At 39.1% G+C, this 23,995-nt stretch overlaps 1 protein-coding gene across 1 annotated transcript in view; it reads left to right on the forward strand.

Moving 5' to 3' along the window:
- LOC126484208 (molybdenum cofactor biosynthesis protein 1-like) overlaps positions 1-23,786 on the forward strand; it is a 77,487-nt gene extending 53,701 nt beyond the window's left edge. Inside the window, exon 6 of the mRNA XM_050107621.1 lies at positions 23,731-23,786. Within this exon, the coding sequence (XP_049963578.1) occupies positions 23,731-23,786 (56 nt within the window). The remainder of the gene's footprint in view (positions 1-23,730) is intronic.
- The last annotated feature ends 209 nt before the right edge of the window (positions 23,787-23,995 follow it).

Here is a 23,995-nt window from a genome sequence, read left to right on the forward strand (position 1 = left end):
CTTGAAAAACAATGAGAAAAGGTTCACATCCTCAGTTAGAAGAGGCATTATTTTTGTGGCACGAATAAATAAGAGCCAAAGGTGTGTCAGTTTCAGGTCCTCTACTTTGTCAAAATGAGCTGATGAGCTGATTGAAGGAAAGAAGCAAGAATTGCTCGGAAGTAATGGCCAGCAGGATCGTTTCAAGAAGCAGCGTGGCATTCATGAAATTGCCATCAGTTCCAAATCATTATCTGGGGATGAAGCTGCTACACTGATTTTAAGAAGAAACTGCACACAATCATTGACAAAGGAGGTTATACTGGCAATCAACTTTACAAATGTGATGAAACTGGGTTGAATTACAAAATGCTGCCAATGAAAACCCTTGCCTCTAAAGAAGAAGAAATGGCTTCAGGATACAAAAAAATCCAAGAAAGATTTACTGTCCTTGCTTGCAGTAATGCCACTGGCAATCATAAACTGTGTCTTACTTTAATTAGCAAATCCAAAACACCAAGAGCATTTAGACACCAACCAACCAGCTTTGCCACTGAGGTACACGAATCAGTCTTAAGGCATGTATGAACAGTGCCATCTTCAGAGAGTGGTTCCAGGCAGAGTTTGTTCCAGCTGTAGTAAATTACATGGAAGGAAATGGACTTCCTTGAAAAGCGCTACTTCTTGTGGACAGTGCTCCTTATCACCCAGGTGATCTGCAAGATGGGGATATCAAAGTTGTATTTCTCCCACAAAATGTCACATCTCTATGTCAACCGATGGACCAAGGTATTCTTGAGGCGATAGAAAAACATTACAGACGCAAGATGCTGGAATACTGAATAGGTGTGATTGATGCTGCAGATGATTTTGTGGAAGCTCTTAAAAAAATTGATGTTTTAAGTGTTATTCATTGATTGCTGAAGCTTGGAATCTAATTCCTCCAGTTCCTCTTGTTAGGTCTTGGAAAAAACTCTTAGATCGTAAGGCAACCTAAGTGGTGGGAAGGAGGAGGCAATACCGAAACTCAAGCTGACATAATTTTGGTGAATTTACTGGAGAAGCTGGTTGTAAAGACACACACTTCGAAGACATTGAAGAGTGGATGGAAAATGGCATTTTTTCATGTGACTGAGGATGAAATCGTCCAAATTGTGACCGATCATAAAGCGTTAGAACACTATGTTTCTGATGATGAATCAGAGAAAAATATTCCTCACACATTCTGTTACGAAGTGATCCAAACTGCCCTGGAGTACATCAGCCAACAGGAGGAGACGATTTATCCTGAAATAGTTTGATTTCAATGGTGGAGATGTATTGTTGCAGCAATAGTTTCTCAAGCAAAAAAACAAAAAAAAAAAAAAGACATTCGTGACTTCGTTACCAAAAAATAAACTCTAATGAAGCATCCTAGAACTTCTATGTCCATAACTTAAAAGGTTTTTTTTTTTTTTAATTTTCTTGAAAGTTCCTCTAGACAGACTTTTCGTTCCTTTGAGTAATCTCTAGATTTGTTTCACAATTTTGTTCAGTAGTTTATTTTTTATTCAAAAGAGCAGGTAATAAAATTAAAACTCCTGTTTTTTCCTGCTGCCAAATAAGGGAGATTTTTTTCTGTAAGAATGCAAAATAAACGAGCTTTGTTATACAGCATTTAAAAACTTTGAGTTTTCAATCATAGTTTGGTGCCTTTTTAACATGTCAACACAATTTTTTCAGTAAAGAAGTACAGGGTTGTTTGCAACTGTATCAGAAACATTTTACATACCCTACGCACGTTTTACGATCGTATTTCGCAATATTGACACAATTTGGAGTGTTCACATGTGAAAACAGGGGGACTTTGATTTATCTGAAATTTTCGTTATCGGAACCGGCCACCGTCCTGATCATTTCGGATAAACAGGAGTTCACTGTAATAGACTCCTTGCAACATGCTGTGTCATACAGCTAGGAGCAGCCAGACTATGGCATTGCCATCCTGCGCATAGGCTGCCATTAACACTCAAGCAAATGACTGCATGCGAAGTGGTGCCATGATCGAGAAGTATGGACTGCTAATGAATGGTGTCACATTATGTTCACTAATGAGTCCCAGTCCTGCACTGCTCCAAATGACTATCGTGGAGAAGTTTGACAGTGACCCGGGGAGACTGGGAGAGGTCCCATTCTTCCACATTTTTGGGGGGGGGGGGTCACAAAGGAGCCCCATGGTGTGGGGAGCCATTGGGTATGACTTCAAGTCACGGCTTGTAATGGCCGAGGGAACTCTGATGGTACAGCAGTGTGTAATAGTATTGTGGTGCTATTTTTCAACAGGCCAGTGCTTGTCCACATGTAGTATGTGTCTCTTTAAATTGTCTGTGTGATGTTGATATACTCCGGTGGCCAGCAAAATCCCCATATCTGTCCCCGATAGAACATTATGGGACCAACATGGATGTCAACTCCGTCCCACTGCCTGTATCCATGATTGCAATGTCCAGTTACAACAGTTGTGGATCACCTTTCTCAGGAGGGTATGCAGCAGCTTTACGACATCCTCCCGCACTGTCCAGGCCAGACAGGGTGCATTGCTGTATTGATAAGTGGGCTCAAACTGATAAGTTCTGTGTAAATTTGACTCTGTTTTGTTATCACTGAAATAACATCACATATCCTCTAAATTCGCTATGTTTCAATTTGTTTTCTCCCCACCTTCTGAGTGTCTCACTTTTTTTCAAGCAGTGTAATTTAAGACAGACATAAGAATATGAAAATGGGATGGCATATCACATTGCTATTCAACTATGCCCCTAAGAAAATTGTAAGGTAATGGAGAAGAGCAGGTGCACTATTACACTGACTAGAACGTAAACTTAAAGATAGAATTATATTGTGTAACCTATACCGATGACATAATACTAATTGACAAAAACATTACTGATGTCCTAAAGCAATTTGAAATATTAAGGGAGCAAGCTAGGAAAATTGGACTACTAATTTCACCTGGAGAAAAAATTCTTGGCTGATACCAAAATGGCACTAGTTGAACTTATATAGGCAACAACATAGTATTTGGTGTTAAAGAGTTTAAATAATTAGGTGAAAAAGACCACTGAACATCATAATGAAAAGAAGGCCATAGAATCCAGACTTCAGAAAATACAAACTGTCTCTCAGTTAACTAAAAGTATTTTTCCTGGAACTTTAAAATCTAACATTGTACAACAGTGATCAAATTAGAATTTCTTTATGCATGAGAGAGACTCTTTGTCCAACACAAGACATGAAAACAGCAAACTGAATTAGAAGAATGTAAAATTGTGGTAAAAATCTTAGGCCCAAGAATAAAAGATGGAACACATCACACAGAACCCAGCGTGAAATCTCCAGGCAAATTCCTAAAAACTCTAGTTACAATGTGTCTCCAAAGAATCCAACTTGTGGGACATACAGAAAGAATGTGTCCAAACAGGCAGCTCATTGGATTCCCACATACTTGAAAAATAAGATCCAACTGATGAAAACAAACAGGAAGAGACCTTAAGAAATTGGAATCACTACATTTACAGTATTCTGATGTAGTGATGAGTCACACAGAGTGCAGTTTCACAGTAGCTTGATCGATGCTTGTACTTGTGTATGTAGTATATGCAAGTGTGTACAGCGTCTATTCTGGTGTACTCACAATATGCTAATTTAGTGGCCGAGCAGTAAACCGGATCCCTACTCGGTTCCAGTGTGCTGTGCTAATTATTCTTCTTCACTTGACATTTATGCTTGGAGCTGCAAGAGAGGTCATTTTCCAGATAGTGCCACAAAAACAACAAATTCTCAGATATCAGTTTAACTTACACGCTTCAACATCATAGACAACATTTCACATTAATATGTTGCAGAACACTAGATTAGTGTTAAAATTGCCAGAGTAAACATTGTTCTCCATGTGACAGATTGTCACCCGACGTCCAAAATCGATAAATTTTATATCTCTGCACAGAGAAGCAGCTGGTTGGTCATTGTCATGTGTGGTGCTAATCAATTGGTGGAGCTCGTTGCTGGCACAGTGTCACCACAGAGTAAGTGGCCCCTCATCCCAGCAGGTGGCGATGTTTTAACACCCGTATAGCTCCCCAGACTTACCACATCTGTGGATAACTCCGTCTCTGCACAGAACTTCCCACATTTCCCACACAGTGGGCCATAGTGTCTTTTACACACAATAAATCTTCAAACTTATTTCATTGGCTAAGTTAAATTTCGAGTGTGACATGCTATTTCGTAAAAAATAGCAAACGGTAGACATGGATGTTATTGTGACTCTTTCCTAAGGCAACATTTGTGTATTACACTTGTAGAAGTGCACTGCAAAATAAAACAGTAGACCATAAGTTCAAACAATGGAAACTCCAGGTTGGAATATCAGCAGTGTAGGAAAAGATAGAGTGCTAATTACCATAAAGATGGCACGTTAAAATGCAGACAGGCACAGTTAAGACACTTACACATAAGCTTTTGGCCACAACCTTCATCAGAAAAAGAAATAGAAATACACACCATTCATTCACACAAGCAAGCACACCTCACACACACATGACCGCCAACTCCGACAGCTCAGAGCAGAATGCTAGTCTGTAAGTTTGCTACACAATAAAATAATTATTCTGAGCTACAAGAAAAATGGATTCAAAGAACTAAACTGCTTGAAGAAAAAAAAGGGAAGCTCCCTGAAGCAACGTAGTTTCACGAGTGTGCATACCAGTGGTAAATTATGAGAGTCGCAACTCTCTGAAATGGATACAAAGGCCACCAGATTGCATTAGCTTTGTTTGTGTCTCGGATTGTTACCATGAATGGTAGGAGCTATAAGAGATGTGAAGAGTGTAAGATGTTGAGTGATCCCTGTGAAGGACACAGATGCCCTGTACTTCTGTGAGTCAGCATTATCAGCACGTAACAAAATTTGAAGGGGCCTAATTGTGTGTCTCCATTTGCCAGGCTGATTGAATTATGCAATATGCAGATTTGTGAGACATTCAGATGTGGTAGTGGCCCCATGTTGGACTGCTTGGGAACGTAAGGGCGGCGTGCTTGTCAGCAAGCTTCCAGTTGACCGTGTCTGACGAGCCCATGGGAGAATCGCTGTAATGTACACCGAGCACATTGTAACCCTTTCACACCTGCACCTGTCATGTGATCAGCAGTGAGTCACATTCTGCAAGACCCGCGATTGCAGTTGTCAGTCAGTATGACAACGACATAGGGAGAGGGCGTGTGGGGCAGCATCGGATATGACTTCAGGTCACTCTGACAGCACAGCAGTATGTCATGGACATCCTATATCCTCATTTGCTACCTCCATGTCCAACGGAGTTACAAGAGACAGAGCAGTGAAAACATATCCAGTTGTTGACTCACAAAATGATTTTGAGCTGTGACGCATATAGTCTTAAGTGAATCATTCATACAAAAAGAAAAGAAGAAGAAGCTAAAGTCAGAATGTGAAAAAATTGGAGAATGGAATAGATATTTGAAGACTTCACACTTGAAACTCCCAGTTTTCCTATTGTGAAAGTGCCTTTGTGACCATATGCATTTCACTGACGATAAACTTTTTTTTTTCCCCCTGGGTCTTGGCTCCATATTTTTTCATCCAGTTGAGTCAGAATACTTGCATAGTATTTGTGAGGTATTGTTTCAGTCTTGCAAGCTAATCTAAAATACAAATCCCTTTTGCATCCTAGAAAACAATGACCACTCTTTCTCTCCGATGAAGTCACCTTGGCTATTTTTGTGCAACTGCTGTTTCATTTCGGTCATCTCTCATCCACGGGAACAGATTGGTGCATAGAATCAGTTGTGTGTCAGATTGTCCCAAATTGTTTTTCACATTAGGTTGTAGTGAGGCTTCAACAGATATGCCACTCACTTTCTGGTACAGCCACGGCATCAACTGTTTTGCACATCTTTTTAATTACTGATCTTGCAATATCACACTGTGTTCTTTCTCAGCATTTTCATATTTGATTGTAATTCTAGGAAATTGTTCATGAGTCATCTTACAGACATATGCCACATATGAATTCAGCCACCCATTCCTTAACTGTTGACTATGAAGGAACTCCCCTCATGAACCATGGACCTTACCGTTGGTGGGGAGGCTTGCGTGCCTCAGCGATACAGATGGCCGTACCGTAGGTGCAACCACAATGGAGGGGTATCCGTTGAGAGGCCAGACAAACATGTGGTTCCTGAAGAGGGGCAGCAGCCTTTTCAGTAGTTGCAGGGGCAACAGTCTGGATGATTGACTGATCTGGCTTTGTAACATTAACCAAAACGGCCTTGCTGTGCTGGTACTGCGAACGGCTGAAAGCAAGGGGAAACTACAGCCATAATTTTTCCCGAGGACATGCAGCTCTACAACTAGACTAGAGGAAGAGATCGGTTGGTAGGACATGTTTTGAGGCATCAAGGCATCACAAATTTAGCATTGGAAGGCAGCGTGGAGGGTAAAAATCGTAGAGGGAGACCAAGAGATGAATACACTAAGCAGATTCACAAGGATGTAGGTTGCAGGAGGTACTGGGAGATGAAGAAGCTCGCACAGGATAGAGTAGCATGGAGAGCTGCATCAAACCAGTCTCAGGACTGAAGACCACAACAACAACAACATGAATGAACTGACTCCTAATAAGCAAGATGATGCCTGTAGAAAAGTACAGCAAAACAGTAATCTCAAAAAAGGACAGGATAGACAGCACATTCTGTAGGACATATTAAAAATGATTGGTAAAAGAGACTTGGCGTGTTAAATGCAGCTTTTGATTACATGATAATTGAATTGGATAGATAAACAATCTACTCGCTAAGTGGCGGCAGAACACACACATAAAAGAAGATTATAATTAGGCGAGCTTTCAGAGCCAATAGCTCATTCTTCAGGCAGAAGGGTTGAAGTGGAAGGAAGAGGGGTGAAGGATAGGTCTAGGAAAAAGGTTAGATTTTGAGAAAGTTACCCAGAACTGCAGATCAGGGGAGACTTTCCAGATGGGATGAGAAGGAAAGACTGATTCCACATCTACATACATACTCCACTAGCCAGCATATGGTGCATGGCTGAAGGTACCCTGTCTCACTACAATAGTCTGAATAAAATTAGTTGATAGTTGACATCAATCACTTGCTGCAACAATGTTGCCACATTGGCTACCAGCTACCGTTTGGTTACAGGTGACAACAAACAAGCGGCTCACTTCACAAATTATGTTAAATGTTTAACACAGAGCAATTTTTCTAGTGGCTGGTGCAAGGTATGTCAGAAATGTTGGATACTCTGTTGACTATTGATTTAAAGTGACCAGTGACTGAACTGGGGCAGACAACGCGTTTTGTATCCCTGACTGTAAACTTGTGTCCTAACCCAGCTGAGAAAATTGTGGTCAACAGTCTGCAGCAGTACTAATATCATTATCGCTTTGTTCATGGCGATTAAAGCTAACCCTTAAGGGTAAACTCAAGACAACAAAAACTCAATTTCAGGGCTGAAAGCAAATTGAAATTTCTCCGTGTCATTTGTTACCTGTAACTATCCTTAAACTAGCTGCACATGCTGCCATGTTTGAAACCAGTGAACAGTCCATGTGGGCCCTTAGTCGTGGATTATAGATGACTGAGACAGATTCCAAATGAAGAAATAATGACAAGATGAAAAATAAGACCAAATAGAACAGGCAAAACAATGATGAAAAATGATGCAGCGCAGTATTAAAAATAAAAAAATACATTTAAACCAATTAATTGAATGAAAATAATAATCACACTCATTTGGTTAGATTTAGAATTAAAAATTTTGCTACATTGATGAGATTCAAACCTACGACATGCTACACATTAGATTAATCTGCCAACCATTGTGCTATGCCACAGCACTGCATGAAGTATTTATATATGTGAATGTAGTGACCCAGTTCCAACTATGAATTGCAACATTAAAAATTTCAGTTTCACGCAGTGTAGTGAAAAGCTTATCTAATGTAAGATGATCTCTGTGAATATGATAACTATAAGTATGATACTGAATTACACCTTGTGCTGATTTATTCAGTAGTGTTTGGTTAGTTCTATGAATGAAATATGTGTCTTTCATTAGCATTGTTAATGTGTGTTGTTTTTGGTGTAGTTATCATGTGTCATGAAATACATAATAAAAGTGTCGGGCTCATAATTCGGGATACAAATACATCAAGAAAGAATGCTGTACCAGGAATTGGAAGTGACTGGCCAATTTTGGTGGATTTTGGCAACACCAGACAGTTCAAGTGTGACGCTGACAACTCTTATTGGCGTTTGAAGTGCCATCTATCAAGTAATTTTAATTCGACTGTAGTCAGTTCCTTTCCCGTTCCATCTGCCAATCGAGTGGGGAAAAAGTGAATGTCTATATGCCTCTCTATGAGTCCTAATTTGTCGTCTCTTATCTTCGTGGTCCCTATGCGTAATGTATGTTGGTGCAAGCAGAATTGTTCTGCAGTCAGCACAGTGTTCCTCAAAATCCCTCCAGGGATTCCCATTTGAGTTCCAGAAACATCTCCATAATACTTGTATGTTGTTGTTTCAACCTACTGTTAACAAATCTAGTATCCTGCCTCTGAAATACCTCAATGTCTGCTTTAATTTGACCCCTTGCGCATCCCAGACACTCAAACTGTACTCAAGAAGAGATCACACTAGCACCCTATATGTGATGTCCATCACAGCTGAGCCACACTAGTAAAATCCACCCAACAAACGAAAGATGATTATTCACCTTCCCTACCATGACCCTCACAAGTTTGTTCCATTTCATATCACATTGCAAAGTTATGTCCAGATATTGAAACAATATGACTTCTTCATTCATGACACTACTAATGCAGGATTCTGGCATTATGGATTTGTTTTTCCAACTCATTTGCAGTAACTTATATTTTTCTACATTTAGGGTTAGCTGTCATTTATTGCACCAACTGGGAACTTTGTCCAAGTCATCTTTTATCCTCCTAAATCACTCAACAATGACACCTTCCATACACCACATCATCATCAGCAAACAACCATAGATTACTGTCCACTTTGTCCATCAAATCAGTTATGCACATAGAAAATATGAGTAATAGCGCTCCTAGCACACATCCCTGGAACGATCCTAATGATACCCTAGTCACTGATGGACACTCACCGTCGGGATAATGTAGTGGGTTCTATTACTTCAGAAGTCTTTGAGCCACTCACATGTCTTGGAACCTATTCCATGTGCTTGTACCTTTGTTAAAAGTCTGCAGTGAGGCACTATGTCAAATGCTTCTCGGAAATCAAGAAATATGGAATCTGGGTTTGTGAATTTTTGATGGCAAAGTTAGAGGAGCAATGCATCTGCATTAAATTTTCCGTGAAACTCAAGAAAACCTTTACAGAGACACACCAAATGATGCAGGGAGCCTATAGCAATGAGTGCTTAAGCCATACTCGGTGTTACGTATTATTCACACGTTTTAAAAATGGCTTTACAAAAGTCAAAAATGATCCTTGTTCAGGACGCTCTTAGATGTCCCCTGATGACGCTTGTGTCAGGAACGTCAACGAAATTGTGTGTGCCAGTCGAAGATTCACTGTCCGAGAGATTGTAGAAGAATGTAACATTTCAATTGGATCATGTTATGAAATGACACAGCATCTTGGAATGCATTGTGTTGCCGCCAAGTTCATTCCACGGCTCATGAGTCAAAACCAAAAAAACTTTTTGGATCTCACAAAAGAGAATGAGATGTTCCATGTGAGAATAGTATGACCCCTGCAGACTTCTTTTTATTTCCAAAGTTGAAAAGGATGAAGTTTTGCAATGGTAGATGAGATAAAAGAAAATTCGCAGACGGCACTTTATGCGACCCAGCAAGAGGTGTGTCAAGACTGCTCCTGGAAGTGGAAATGATATTGGGAGCAGTGTATCAATTGTGGAGGAGAGTATTTCGAAGGAGACAATCCATAGTAACTAAAAGATAAGCATAGAAAATTTTGTGGACAAAGTTCTGGAATTTTTTGAACAGACGTCGTATGACAAAAGAGCATGCTGAGTTGCCCATGAGTGATGCTTTGTACTAATTTGTGGACATAAACTTATTGGTCACCATGAAACTGATTAGATTCAAACCCAGAATATGTACAAGAATTCTGCAGCAAACTGATGTTACGGATTGGTCTGTAATTTCGTAGGTCTGTTCTTTCGCCCTTCGTATTTACAGGAGACGCCTCTGTATTTTTTTCCCCAGTTGCTTAGGTCTTTCTGCTGGGTGAGAGATTCACAATAAATACAAGCTAAGTAAGGGTCCAGTGCCATATAGCACTCTTTGTAAAACCAAATTGAGATTCCATCTGCAACTGGCGACTTATTTGTTTTTAATTATTTCAGGTGTCAGGGATGCTTACGAGGGTGGTTTGAAAAGTTCTTGAAACAGAATAGAAAAAAAGTACTTATGTCACTGAAACTTTTTTGTTTTTCAATGTACCCTGCTTGTAGATTAATTCACTTGGTCCAACAGTGTTCCAATACCTTGATCCCATCTCGACAATGATTTTCCTCCAGGCCTACAAAATAGTTATCAATTCAGGCTACCAATTCTTCATTTAAGTGAATCTTCATCCACAAAGAAAAATTTTCAGTTTAGGGAAGAGGCACGTGTGGCAACAATTCATACCTTAGTTTGTGTAATTTTACCATGGCGATGGCACACGCGTGTGAGCGTGCATTGGCTTGATGCTAGATGACTTTCTTCCTTATTAAACCTGGCCTTTTTCGCATACCTTTTGTTATAATTTGTCCAGAAGGTTAGCATAGTATTCTCCAGTAATTGTTTGCCCAGTGGGGAGACAATGTACAAACAGAATCCCCTTCTCATCCCAGAACACTGATGCCATGATCTTCCCCGCTGAAGGAATTTGGTGGCGCATCCCAGAACACTGACGCCAAGTCCTTCCCCGCTGAAGGAGTTTGGCGGCAGAGATTCAGCATGTTTCCACTGCTTTGATTGTTGCTTTGTCTCTGGGGTATAGTAGTAAAACAAAGTTTCTTCGTGGTCACAAACCAGCACAAAAGATCTTGTTTGTTTCTCCTAAAACAGGCCAAACATTGTTGTGATATGTCCATTCTCATGCGTTTTTGACCCAGCGTCAAGAGTCGCGGCACCCATCTTGTGAATACCTTTCAGATACATCTGGCAAGCGTGAGCAATTTCATGCCCTCTAAATTGGTGATCCTCCTTGATCATTATGCGCACTTTTGCAATGATTTCTAGAGTAGTGACACATCTTGGCTGACCTATTCATGGATGATCATCATCTAAGCTCTCCTGACCAAATTTAAATTCATTTATCCACTTGGCAACAGTTGAAGACAAAGGAGCAGAGTCCCCTGGTGTTTTCTGGAAATCGGCATGAATGTCCTTCGCTTTCATACATTTCTTTATGAAGTTCTTAATTACTGCTTGAATCTCGACCCCCCCCACCCCCCCCCCACCCTCCTGTACCATCCCGTCATTGCAGATCACTACACAGGAACAACAACAGAGCCGTGTCACTGCCACAGCTCTCTTCCAAGAGCACTGACATGGCATGTGTTTACAGGCAACAGTCCAACGAATATCATGTGAACAACTTGTGCTAGCGCTGACCTCTTGTGGTGATTGTTGTTAGGTGTCTTTGTGCTATTGTCAAATGACGGTATGTTTATATGATTCTCTTGCATGAATGATTTCTGGAATGCAAAATTTAAAACATTTATCTCCTACTGCCACACCAGACTGGTCAAGTGACTTGATGGAAAACTTTGACTCACTTAGCGATTTTACATAGGACAATAATTTCCCCTGCTTCTCAGCCAGATCTTTTGCTGAGGTATGACAGTGGTAGTAACCTTTCCTTGTTGGCATTTGGCATTCTCTTTTGAACTAAGAGTGCAGTAGCTTTTCCTTCCTCAGTATTTTCTGAATTTCATTGTTAAACCACAGTGGCTCTTTTGCATCCATAATTCGTTTACTAGGTACAGACTTGTTGAGAGTGCAATTCACGATCTATTTAAGCTTTGACCATAATCTCTCTACGTCCATCTTAATGGAACTAAGTGATGTCAGTTCTGTCTAAGTGAGATGCTAACATCTGCTTATCTGCTCTTTCTGGCATGAACATTTTCCTAGCCTTCTTGACTGATTTATTAATTTTTGTAGTCTTAGTTATTATGATGTTATCATGATTATTAATCCCCATCTCTATGCTGAAGTCATTGATGATATCTGGGCTGTTTGTAACTACAAGGTCTAAGATATTTCCATTGCATGTGGCGTGCCAAACTAGGTGCTCAAGACAATTTTCGAAAACCACATTCAAAAGTGCTTCACAAGATTGACTGCACCCCCTGAAATAAAGCCATAGGCTACTATCTATACTCAGTAGGCTAAATTAACCTCCAACTAGCATTGCATGATCTAGGTATTTACGTGCTACTGTCTGTAGACTTTCTTTGAATGGCTCCAAAACTGTCATAGCAGAACCGGGTGGATGATTAAAACATCCATTAATTAACATGATTTCACATAGACTTGTTATAGGCAACCAGGTAACTTCACTGTCACAATCAGCTTTGACCTCAGTAGAGACAATGGACACTCCCTCTCCTACAGTGTCTAACCTGCCTTTCCGATATATATTCCATTAATCACTAAATATGTGAGAGCTTTCTACTCTGGGTTTCAGCCAGCTCTCAGTCTCTGAGAATAATTTGAGTGGGAGACTTTCCTGGATGGCAGTAAATTCGGAAACTGTGTTACAAGTACTTTGACAACTGATAAAATTTTGACAATCTACACTGGAGTGAATTCAAAAGATAAACCTCAACCAACATTGAATGTATCTTGGTGATAAAGAGCCAAAATAAATAAATTGATGATTTTATTCCATTTCATCTGATTGAATGAAACACACACAGCATAACTACTCAGAAAACAACTATAGTGCGGATTACATTTACTATCATACATGTAGCACTCTGAGAACATTTCACCTTGTCATAGTAGTCCTGTGTTTTGGAACTAGGCAGTGCTTCATTTCACAAAGCGAAAGGAATAGCTTGTGTAAAAAAAAAAAAAAGAGGAAATAGTGGTTGCTGGTGTTTTTAACACTATCATTCAATTTAGTTCCTACTGTGAACTTTGCAGCTAGGATATGTAAATGCTCTGAGACTGCTATTGATAATATCTTTATGAACAAATCTAGGGGAAAAAAGTCATATCACAAAACCAATAGTAAATGGACTATCTGATCACGACGTGCAGCATCTTGTGTTAAATGTTGAAACTTGTCAGGATAAAAAAATATTAAATCTGAGTACAGGAGGATAATAAATAAGCCAGAAATTGAGGAATTCAGGAAATTGCTCAAAGACATGAACTGGAGAGATGTTTACCTGACTCAAATGGAAAATACAAAGCATTTATTAATAAAGTTACCTCCTCTTTTGAAAATTGTTTTCCCCTAAAGGTAACTCAGATCACACAGAAGTCAAAAGATAAACCATGGATTACACAAGGAATAAAGATATCATGTGGGGCAAAAAGGAGACTGTATCTACTACCTAGGAACATTTCTGATATTAGAATTGTAATGCATTGCAAAGAATACTGCAAAATATTGAATCAAGTAATCCAGAAATCGAAGTAGCTTTATTAAGAGAAAAAGATAATTGTATCGGGCAACAAAATAAGAACTGTATGGGATATAGTGGAGACAGAGAGAAGTGGGGCCAAAAAGGAAGTGGAACAGATAGCTCTAAAAGTAAATGAGACTTTGGTAACAAGTGCATGTAGTGCTGTAAATCTCTTAAGCAAGACTTAATTTTTGTTACTGACGGCTCGGGGTTATCAGGTTCGGTGAATGGTGCAATGGAGTATCTGGGACCAGTCTTTGAAGAACATCGTGTAGAACCTATTCGAGGAACTTTGAATTCCAACCATGGCTTCTCAGTATACTTACTCCTTAATGAAATTTGATGCAAGTTATATATCTATATTTCCAACAAATAGCTCAATACATATTATCAATACTAGGAATAAGAACAATCTACATAAAGACCTAAAATCACTTATGTTGGTCCAAAAGGGGGCCCAATATTCAGGAACACACATTTTCAATAAATTACCAGCAACCATTAAAAACTTGGTTTCAGATAAAGCACAGTTTAAACAGAGTTTGAATGACTTTTTGATAGGCAATGCCTTCTACTCTACAGATGAATATCCTAACAGAGACTGTTAGGCCAGCGTAAGTAAAAATATGTTAGATTTAAGTTTTGACAGTACTTGGTTGCAACAGTCAATATTAGGTATTTTGTGTATGCTAAATTTATTAATAGTGCATAACATAAATTTATTAATAGTGCATAACATTGTTTCCCCCCCCCCCCCCCCCCCCCCCCCCCCCCATGAACCATGGACCTTGCCATTGGTGGAGAGGGTTGCGTGCCTCAGCGATACAGATAGCCGTACCGTAGGTGCAACCACAATGGAGGGGTATCTGTTGAGAGGCCAGACAAACGTGTGGTTCCTGAAGAGGGGCAGCAGCCTTTTCAGTAGTTGCAAGGGCAACAGTCTGGATGATTGACTGATCTGGCCTTGTAACAATAACCAAAACAGCCTTGCTGTGCTGGTACTGCGAACGGCTGAAAGCAAGGGGAAACTACAGCCGTAATTTTTCCCGAGGGCATGCAGCTTTACTGTATGATTACATGATGATGGCGTCCTCTTGGGTAAAATATTCCGGAGGTAAAATAGTCCCCCATTCGGATCTCCGGGCGGGGACTACGCAAGAGGATGTTGTTATCAGGAGAAAGAAAACTGGCGTTCTACGGATCGGAGCGTGGAATGTCAGATCCCTTAATCGGGCAGGTAGGTTAGAAAATTTAAAAAGGGAAATGGATAGGTTGAAGTTAGATATAGTGGGAATTAGTGAAGTTCGGTGGCAGGAGGAACAAGACTTCTGGTCAGGTGACTACAGGGTTATAAACACAAAATCAAATAGGGGCAATGCAGGAGTAGGTTTAATAATGAATAGGATAATAGGAATGCGGGTAAGCTACTACAAACAGCATAGTGAACGCATTATTGTGGCCAAGATAGATACGAAGCCCACGCCTACTACAGTAGTACAAGTTTATATGCCAACTAGCTCTGCAGATGACGAAGAAACTGAAGAAATGTATGATGAAATAAAAGAAATTATTCAGATTGTGAAGGGAGACGAAAATTTAATAGTCATGGGTGACTGGAATTCGAGTGTAGGAAAAGGGAGAGAAGGAAACATAGTAGGTGAATATGGATTGGGGGACAGAAATGAAAGAGGAAGCCGCCTGGTCGAATTTTGCACAGAGCACAACATAATCATAACTAACACTTGGTTTAAGAATCATGAAAGAAGATTGTATACATGGAAGAACCCTGGCGATACTAAAAGGTATCAGATAGATTATATAATGGTAAGACAGAGATTTAGGAACCAGGTTTTAAATTGTAAGACATTTCCAGGGGCAGATGTGGACTCTGACCACAATCTATTGGTTATGGCCTGTAGATTAAAACTGAAGAAACTGCAAAAGGGTGGGAATTTAAGGAGATGGGACCTGGATAAACTAAAAGAACCAGAGGTTGTACAGAGATTCAGGGAGAGCATAAGGGAGCAATTGACAGAAATGGGGGAAATAAATACAGTAGAAGAAGAATGGGTAGCTTTGAGGGATGAAGTAGTGAAGGCAGCAGAGGATCAAGTAGGTAAAAAGACGAGAGCTAGTAGAAATCCTTGGGTAACAGAAGAAATATTGAATTTAATTGATTAAAGGAGAAAATATAAAAATGCAGTAAGTGAAACAGGCAAAAAGGAATACAAACATCTCAAAAATGAGATCGACAGGAAGTGCAAAATGGCTAAGCAGGGATGGCTAGAGGACAAATGTAAGGATGTAGAGGCCTATCTCACTAGGGGTAAGATAGATACCACCTACAGGAAAATTAAAGAGGCCTTTGGAGATAAGAGAACGACTTGTATGAATATCAAGACCTCAGATGGAAACCCAGTTCTAAGCAAAGAAGGGAAAGCAGAAAGGTGGAAGGAGTATATAGAGGGTCTATACAAGGGCGATGTACTTGAGGACAATATTATGGAAATGGAAGAGGATGTAGATGAAGATGAAATGGGAGATATGATACTGCGTGAAGAGTTTGACAGAGCACTGAAAGACCTGAGTCGAAACAAGGCCCCCGGAGTAGACAATATTCCATTGGAACTACTGACGGCCGTGGGAGAGCCAGTCCTGACAAAACTCTACCATCTGGTGAGCAAGATGTATGAAACAGGCGAAATACCCTCAGACTTCAAGAAGAATATAATAATTCCAATCCCAAAGAAAGCAGGTGTTGACAGATGTGAAAATTACCGAACTATCAGCTTAATAAGTCACAGCTGCAAAATACTAACACGAATTCTTTACAGACGAATGGAAAAACTAGTAGAAGCCAACCTCGGGGAAGATCAGTTTGGATTCCGTAGAAACACTGGAACACGTGAGGCAATACTGACCTTACGACTTATCTTAGAAGAAAGATTAAGGAAAGGCAAACCTATGTTTCTAGCATTTGTAGACTTAGAGAAAGCTTTTGACAATGTTGACTGGAATACTCTCTTTCAAATTCTAAAGGTGTCAGGGGTAAAATACAGGGAGCGAAAGGCTATTTACAATTTGTACAGAAACCAGATGGCAGTTATAAGAGTCAAGGGACATGAAAGGGAAGCAGTGGTTGGGAAGGGAGTAAGACAGGGTTGTAGCCTCTCCCCGATGTTGTTCAATCTGTATATTGAGCAAGTAGTAAAGGAAACAAAAGAAAAATTCGGGGTAGGTATTAAAATTCATGGAGAAGAAATAAAAACTTTGAGGTTCGCCGATGACATTGTAATTCTGTCAGAGACAGCAAAGGACTTGGAAGAGCAGTTGAATGGAATGGACAGTGTCTTGAAAGGAGGATATAAGATGAACATCAACAAAAGCAAAACAAGGATAATGGAATGTAGTCTAATTAAGTCGGGTGATGCTGAGGGAATTAGATTAGGAAATGAGGCACTTAAAGTAGTAAAGGAGTTTTGCTATTTGGGGAGCAAAATAACTGATGATGGTCGAAGTAGAGAGGATATAAAATGTAGGCTGGCAATGGCAAGGAAAGCGTTTCTGAAGAAGAGAAATTTGTTAACATCCAGTATAGATTTAAGTGTCAGGAAGTCATTTCTGAAAGTATTCGTATGGAGTGTAGCCATGTATGGAAGTGAAACATGGACGATAAATAGTTTGGACAAGAAGAGAATAGAAGCTTTCGAAATGTGGTGCTACAGAAGAATGCTGAAGATTAGATGGGTAGATCACATAACTAATGAGGAAGTATTGAATAGGATTGGGGAGAAGAGAAGTTTGTGGCACAACTTGACCAGAAGAAGGGATCGGTTGGTAGGACATGTTCTGAGGCATCAAGGGGTCACCAATTTAGTATTGGAGGGCAGCGTGGAGGGTAAAAATCATAGAGGGAGACCAAGAGATGAATACACTAAGCAGATTCAGAAGGATGTAGGTTGCAGTAGGTACTGGGAGATGAAGAAGCTTGCACAGGATAGAGTAGCATGGAGAGCTGCATCAAACCAGTCTCAGGACTGAAGACCACAACAACAACAACAACAACAATATTTCATTCTGAGAGCGTATTAATTCTGTAAATATTAGCTTCTCCAGTTTACTGTATTGTATTCACCTATTTTGACAATCTCATGACAAATGATCAGGGTAGTATTCATTATATTAAAATGTTTTGTGTTATACATTCTGACATGTTCCACACCCTTGAGAATCATCTCATTTTTTCGGTGTATGTAACGAAAACTGAATCAAATCAAATTCAATCACCATCTCTCATCATGTAATAACTTCACTTCTTCTTCTTCCCTTGTCGTCTCCTGTTTTTCCAGTACTCGTCCATCTCCTCCTCATGTTTTTCCCCCTTTATTCTATTCGTGTTGTTCTCAATCCCCTATTTCTTCTGCATCGAAAGCCTTTTATTTTTATTTATTTTTTTTTTATCGAGGTGAGTCTTTATGGACTGCGTGGTAACAACCGACTTCACTGTAGTGCCCAGGTCTTGTTCTTGCTCCAGCTTTGACTTCCTGCCAGTATCTTCTGAGCCCCTCTAAGAAGTACCTTTTTATGCCCTTCAGATAAGGGTCCTCACTGTCTTTCGGATGTTGATGCCATGTTAAAACCTTGGTAGTTGGTCACCAATCTTCTAAATTTGTTCCTTTCAGGAATTTCTCTCTGAGATACCAATCTGCTTAAGATCTTTTTCACATTCTTTGAACCATCTCGGCGTCGTTTTCTTAGATAGGATGAAACTCTGTATTCTTTTTGATAGTCGATCACCGTCCATTTTCATGAGATGACCATAAAATAACAATCATTTCTTTGTAATGGATGCTGTGATAGGTTCTGTCTTGCTGCACGATTCCTCATTTGCTCTCATTCGCCATTGTCCATCGACCCATCTATTACCTTAGGATTTTCCTTAATATCCTACACTCACGCTTTTCCAGCCGCTCAGCTTGACCTTGTCTATTCGTGGTCAAAGTTTTGGATGCTTATAAGCCCTCAGGTTTTACAACTGTATTATTATGTTGGAACTTGGCCCACATACTCATAGACTTTTTGTTATAAGTATTCTTTGTCAGTTGGTATGCTTGGTCTAACTTCCTCATCCTGGCAATTGCTTCTTCTTTTAATCCATTCTCCTGGTGGATGACTTCACCGAGATACCTGAAATTCTTAACTCATCTGATTTTTTCCCAGGTTGGTTATCATCCATTCAGGTCCGTTACAGATGTTCGTTATATATTTTGTCTTTTGAATAGAGATCTGGAGTCTAACTTTTTTCAGCAATTTCTGACAGCCTATTTATCTTGTTGACTGCTGACTCTTTGTTGTTAGCAAAAATGGCCAGGTCAGCCACAAAATCTAAGCAGTCAATGCACACCCCTTTGTTCTTAGGACCAAGTCTGAACCACTCTTCATTTGTTTCTTCTTGGGCTAATAACTTTCTCCACTCTCGAGTGACCTTTTCCAAGACACAATTGAAAAGGAGAGGGATAGTCCATCTCCTCGTCTTATGTCCGTTCTGATTGTAAAGGGTTCAGATACCTCACCCATAAATTTAATTTTTGACACTGTGTTAGTAAGAGTTTGTTTGATCAGCTTTCTTGAGGTATTATCCATCCCAAACTTTTCCAAAATATTCATTAATGCCTGTCAGTCGATGGAGTCATATACTTTTTGAAAATCAACAAACGTGACCACATAGTTATTTCTTCCAGTTTTTTGGACCTGATGATGTTCTTCAGGTTAAAGATCTGTTCTGCGCAAGAATCGCCCTTTTGGAAACCAGCTTGATAGTCCCCAATCAGTTGGTTACAATGACCTTCTATTCTATTCTGTATCACTTTGGAGAGAATCTTATGTGGAACAGATACTAATGAGGTACCCCTATAGTTACTGACATTCTATTTATCACCTTTTTTGTGTAGACGATGGATTAAAGCTGACTGCCATTCAGTTGGTATCATCCCAGCTCTCCAGATCTCCTCAAAAAGTTGGACTAGTATATCTAGAGTTTCATTATTTGCCAGCTTCAGTAGTTCCACCACTATTGAATCCTCTCCAGCTGCCTTATTATTCTTAAAGTTGTTGATGATCTCTTTGGTCTCCTCTTTACTAGATGGAGATTAGGGGTAGTTTGTGGATTGGGGCACATGCAGGGAATCTTTCTTTCGGTTCATCACAATTAAGTAGGTTTTCAAAGTAACGAGACATGATCTTGCAGTTTTCTTTGTTGGTCAGGCCGAGTGTGGTGTGCATACTGTAAGACCTTCAGTACACACACCATCAGATTATTTGACTTGTTGCTCTAACGAAGTAAGCGAGTGTCAGCAATATGTCTCGTGGTCTTATCATGGTGTGTTTATCTTCTGCCATTCGGTCAGATGATAGAAATGCCACTTGCACGCTTAGAGTAGCAGATTGACGGTGACCAACTTTAAACAGAATTTGATTAATTTTCACACACATTTACTAAAATAATAACAAATATAAAAATTACTTAACTTGGTTCTGGATGCTATTTACAATTGACAATCTGAAGTTCTTTGGGATTGGTACGTTAATCTTATTCTCACATATATTTCAGATACTTGACAAAAGTGTCTATACATTTATCTTCATGGCTATGTACAGGAATATGGTAATCTTATCAGGCGCAGACTGAATCTTGACTATGGACTGGTACAGACAATTGTAGAACTCGACGGACTGGTACAGACTAATGCAGACTGGTACAGACTAATGCAGACTCATACAGACTGGTGCAGACAAATGCAGACTGACTGATCGAAGGTCTTTACACTCGTTATAATACCTCGCACGTTCATGTATCACTGCGCGAGTGTGATGCGCGAGGAGAAAATGTTCTATGTTAGCAGCAATCTCATTGGCTGCGTTACATATTAATACGCGGATCGGCGGAAGCAGAATTTGGTCCGTCTCTATGGCAGCGCCATCTCATAGTGCGGAGATGGACGAGCGCTGCGCCTGCGCTGTTTTGCTTAGCGGGGCGCACTCTAGTGGGAAATTTGTGTACGCGCCGAATATGTGGAACTATGTGCACAACACTGAGCTTTCCATTTTCGTCTCTAAAACAAAAACTAGGGGCTTGGTATCCTTTCAAATTCGATTTGAACGCCTGATAGAAGTCTCTGACATTGTTTATCTGGAAACACTGATCGATCTATTCTAACTGCTGTTTCTCATGCAATTGCTTAGACCTTCATAGAGTTCTGGCTGCATATTTTCGAACTTCATGGAATACATCAAAATCATCAGGACTCCTGGTAGAATTCCACTTTTTCCATGCACTTGCTGTTTGGGCCACCACCTCACCACAAACCTCATTCCACCATGTATGATTCCTCTTTTTAGCTGTCAGGATTGTAGTATTAGCTGCTTGTTGGATCATGGAGGCAATGTCTGCCCATTTATGGGATTCAACTGTCAGTTACTGGTGGCATTGTTCCAATATGTTTTGATTGATTTTGAGCTTCGCAATATCATATTTATGAATTTTATTTCCGGTTTTCACGGTCTTATTGAGAGGGATGAAATTAATTTTGATCTTGGAGAGGTGATGATCCTTTTAAATTCAGTATTTTATCTGTAAAAAGGTTTCTTTCTATTATTTCTGATTGTTTGATGTTGTTTCTTTCTTATTTCTGTAATCCATGCTATCATTGAGTCCTTCTTCCAGAACTACTCATTCAGTAGAGGTCTCTAAAAAAAAATTAATCTTCTTTTAGCCATTACTTCTGATATTTTCTCAAAATTTTTGTAGATCTCCTCATTACTTCTCATTTTCCAGCCATCTGTAGCTTGTATTGCAACCATTATTTTCTAATAATGCTCCTTTGAGGAACCTCTGTTCTGTCCAGCTTATAGTTCATCATTAGGCATCCTCATCCATATAAACATCCTGGTCATACCACTGTGGGATAGTGTTTTAGTTTTGTTTTTTTAGTTGTACATTTCTTGTTGTAAATATCCTTTATAAAACGATTTGCTCTCTCCAGTTTGCTGACTCTTGCATCTACTGTTAATTCTTCTAGTCCATTTTGTTGTACAGTTTGTCCAATATATTTAAATTTACTTCCTAATGCTATTTTACATTTTTGTTTTTCTAAGAATGTTGATGCATTGTTTGAAATTGTCATCAATGTTGTTTTTTCGGCTGAAATTTTGGGACCAGCTCTCTTTGCTATTTCTTCCAAAAGATTTCTTTCAATAACTGTCTGTCACATTTTTTGAAAGTATATCAGAATCATCTGCAGAAGCCAGGCAGTTTACCTTAATTCCATTTGTTATTCGTCCTAAAATTATTGGTTCAATATTGTAATTTTTTTTTCTCCAAATTCCAGATACTTTCTATTTTTTCTAGAATGCAGTGTTACAGTAAAGGTGATAAACTGTCCCCTTGTCTAACACCAGTTTTTATTTCAAATGGTTGAGATACTTCTCCCATAAATTTAGCTTCAGTCATCCTATTTGCTAGTGTTTTGAGGATTATGTTTGCTTTAATACAAAATTCTTTGATGATTTTAGCTATAATTTCTCTGCCTACCAAATCAAAAGTTTTCTTGAAACCAATACGTGATACTATTATAGGTTTGGTGATTAGCAGTCTGTGGAGGATTATCGATTTTCTAATAAACATCTGCTCTGTGCAGGGTCTTCCCTTTCTAGAGCTCCTCGAGATTCTCCCAGTTATTTGTCTAAAGTTTCTACAACTCTGTCCAGAGAATTTTTGATAATATTTTGTATACCACTGGCAGAAGTGAGGCATCTCTGCCATTGTTGACATTTTGAGTGTCCCCTTTTTTTCATAGCTGTGGATTAATGCTTTCCATAATCTCTTCAGCTTTCCAAATGTTCTCAAACAGCAGTTGTAGATCATTTGTGTGTTCTGACTATTTCAATAATTTTGCTGTAGTGGAGTCTTCATTTGTTGCTTTGAAGTTTTGGAAGATTTGATGGCTTCATGAATTTATTGTTCTGTTAGTGGAAAATCTTCCTCCAGATGTTGTGGGACTGCTATTATATATTGCTACAATGTGCTGTTATTATTGTTGTTGTTGTTGTTGTTGTTGTTTGGTTGCCTGTTCTTCAGCACTTCCTTTCTGTTTCCTTTATCTATTTGCCGCCATTTTAGCCCATTTACCGGTATTTTCAGCTTGTTCTTCACTTATTTGACCTTTTGGTGGCTCCTCTTGAAGAGATCTTATTTCTCAGCATTTAAAATTACATCATCTGCTGCTCTTTCGCAACTGAATTTCATCATGTCCATCTTCCTTGACTCAAGATCCTGAATTTTCATCCTTAATTCTTGAACAGTCTCATTTCTCTTTTTGTGTTTTCCAGATGAAGAAACTTTTGGTCCTCAAAGCTAAGATTAGTATCAGTTTTTTTATTTGTTTCTGCCTATGGCTGCTATATCTCTTTAGTTAGAATATTTTCTCTCTCTGTATTTGATTATAGTCTAAGTCTGAATATTTTTATAAGTACATTTATTGCTGTAGCAATGAGTAAAATATATTGTATTGCACTGCCTGTAGCATGTAGCACCATTTTGACTTTTAGTCCTCTTGCTGTACAAAAAGTAGCTTTGATGATTACTTAATGCAAGTATTTTGTAAGAGCTGTGGAACGGTTAGTATCTGTTTATATTTTTCTGATTAATTCAAGCTCGTCAATGCACATCCTGTGTTAAGGAAATATTTGCACTGAATTTACTGTGTGTTAAATATAAGCAGTGGATCCATTGGGGTAGTCTGTTTGGTAGAAATATGTCAAGGTGAACAAAACAGATGGTGAAGGAAGAGAGGGAAAAGATCAACATTTGCTTCTCATCAGCATTATAACTGGGTTGCAACATTCAGTGAAAATTATCTGTGACAGGAAGTTGTCATAAATACATTTTTTGAAGAAACTTTATGTTTGTATAAGCATTTATTAAATTTAAAAAGTTGGATTTCATCTGTTAATACAAAAGATAATGTTTTGCATTGCAGGCATGATGAACCTGTCAAAGATGAAGAATCGGCCAATGATTCTTATTGGAGGATAACAGTATGTATAACTTAAACTTGAGATTCTTGAAAATAAAGCTAGTCAGTATTTCTTAACAGTACTGATTTAAATACATCTAAAAGATCGCTGTTACCTAAATGAAAGTTGACAAGCAAAGTCTTAGTGGACATTTGTATAAAATTGTCATAGGTGTTATTTACAAGAAGAGTAAATAGTTTCAATAGAAATGTGGTGAGACATTTAACA

Source organism: Schistocerca serialis, chromosome 6 (assembly GCF_023864345.2).
Source record: "Schistocerca serialis cubense isolate TAMUIC-IGC-003099 chromosome 6, iqSchSeri2.2, whole genome shotgun sequence".
In the NCBI taxonomy this organism is placed as follows: Eukaryota; Metazoa; Arthropoda; class Insecta; order Orthoptera; family Acrididae; genus Schistocerca; species Schistocerca serialis.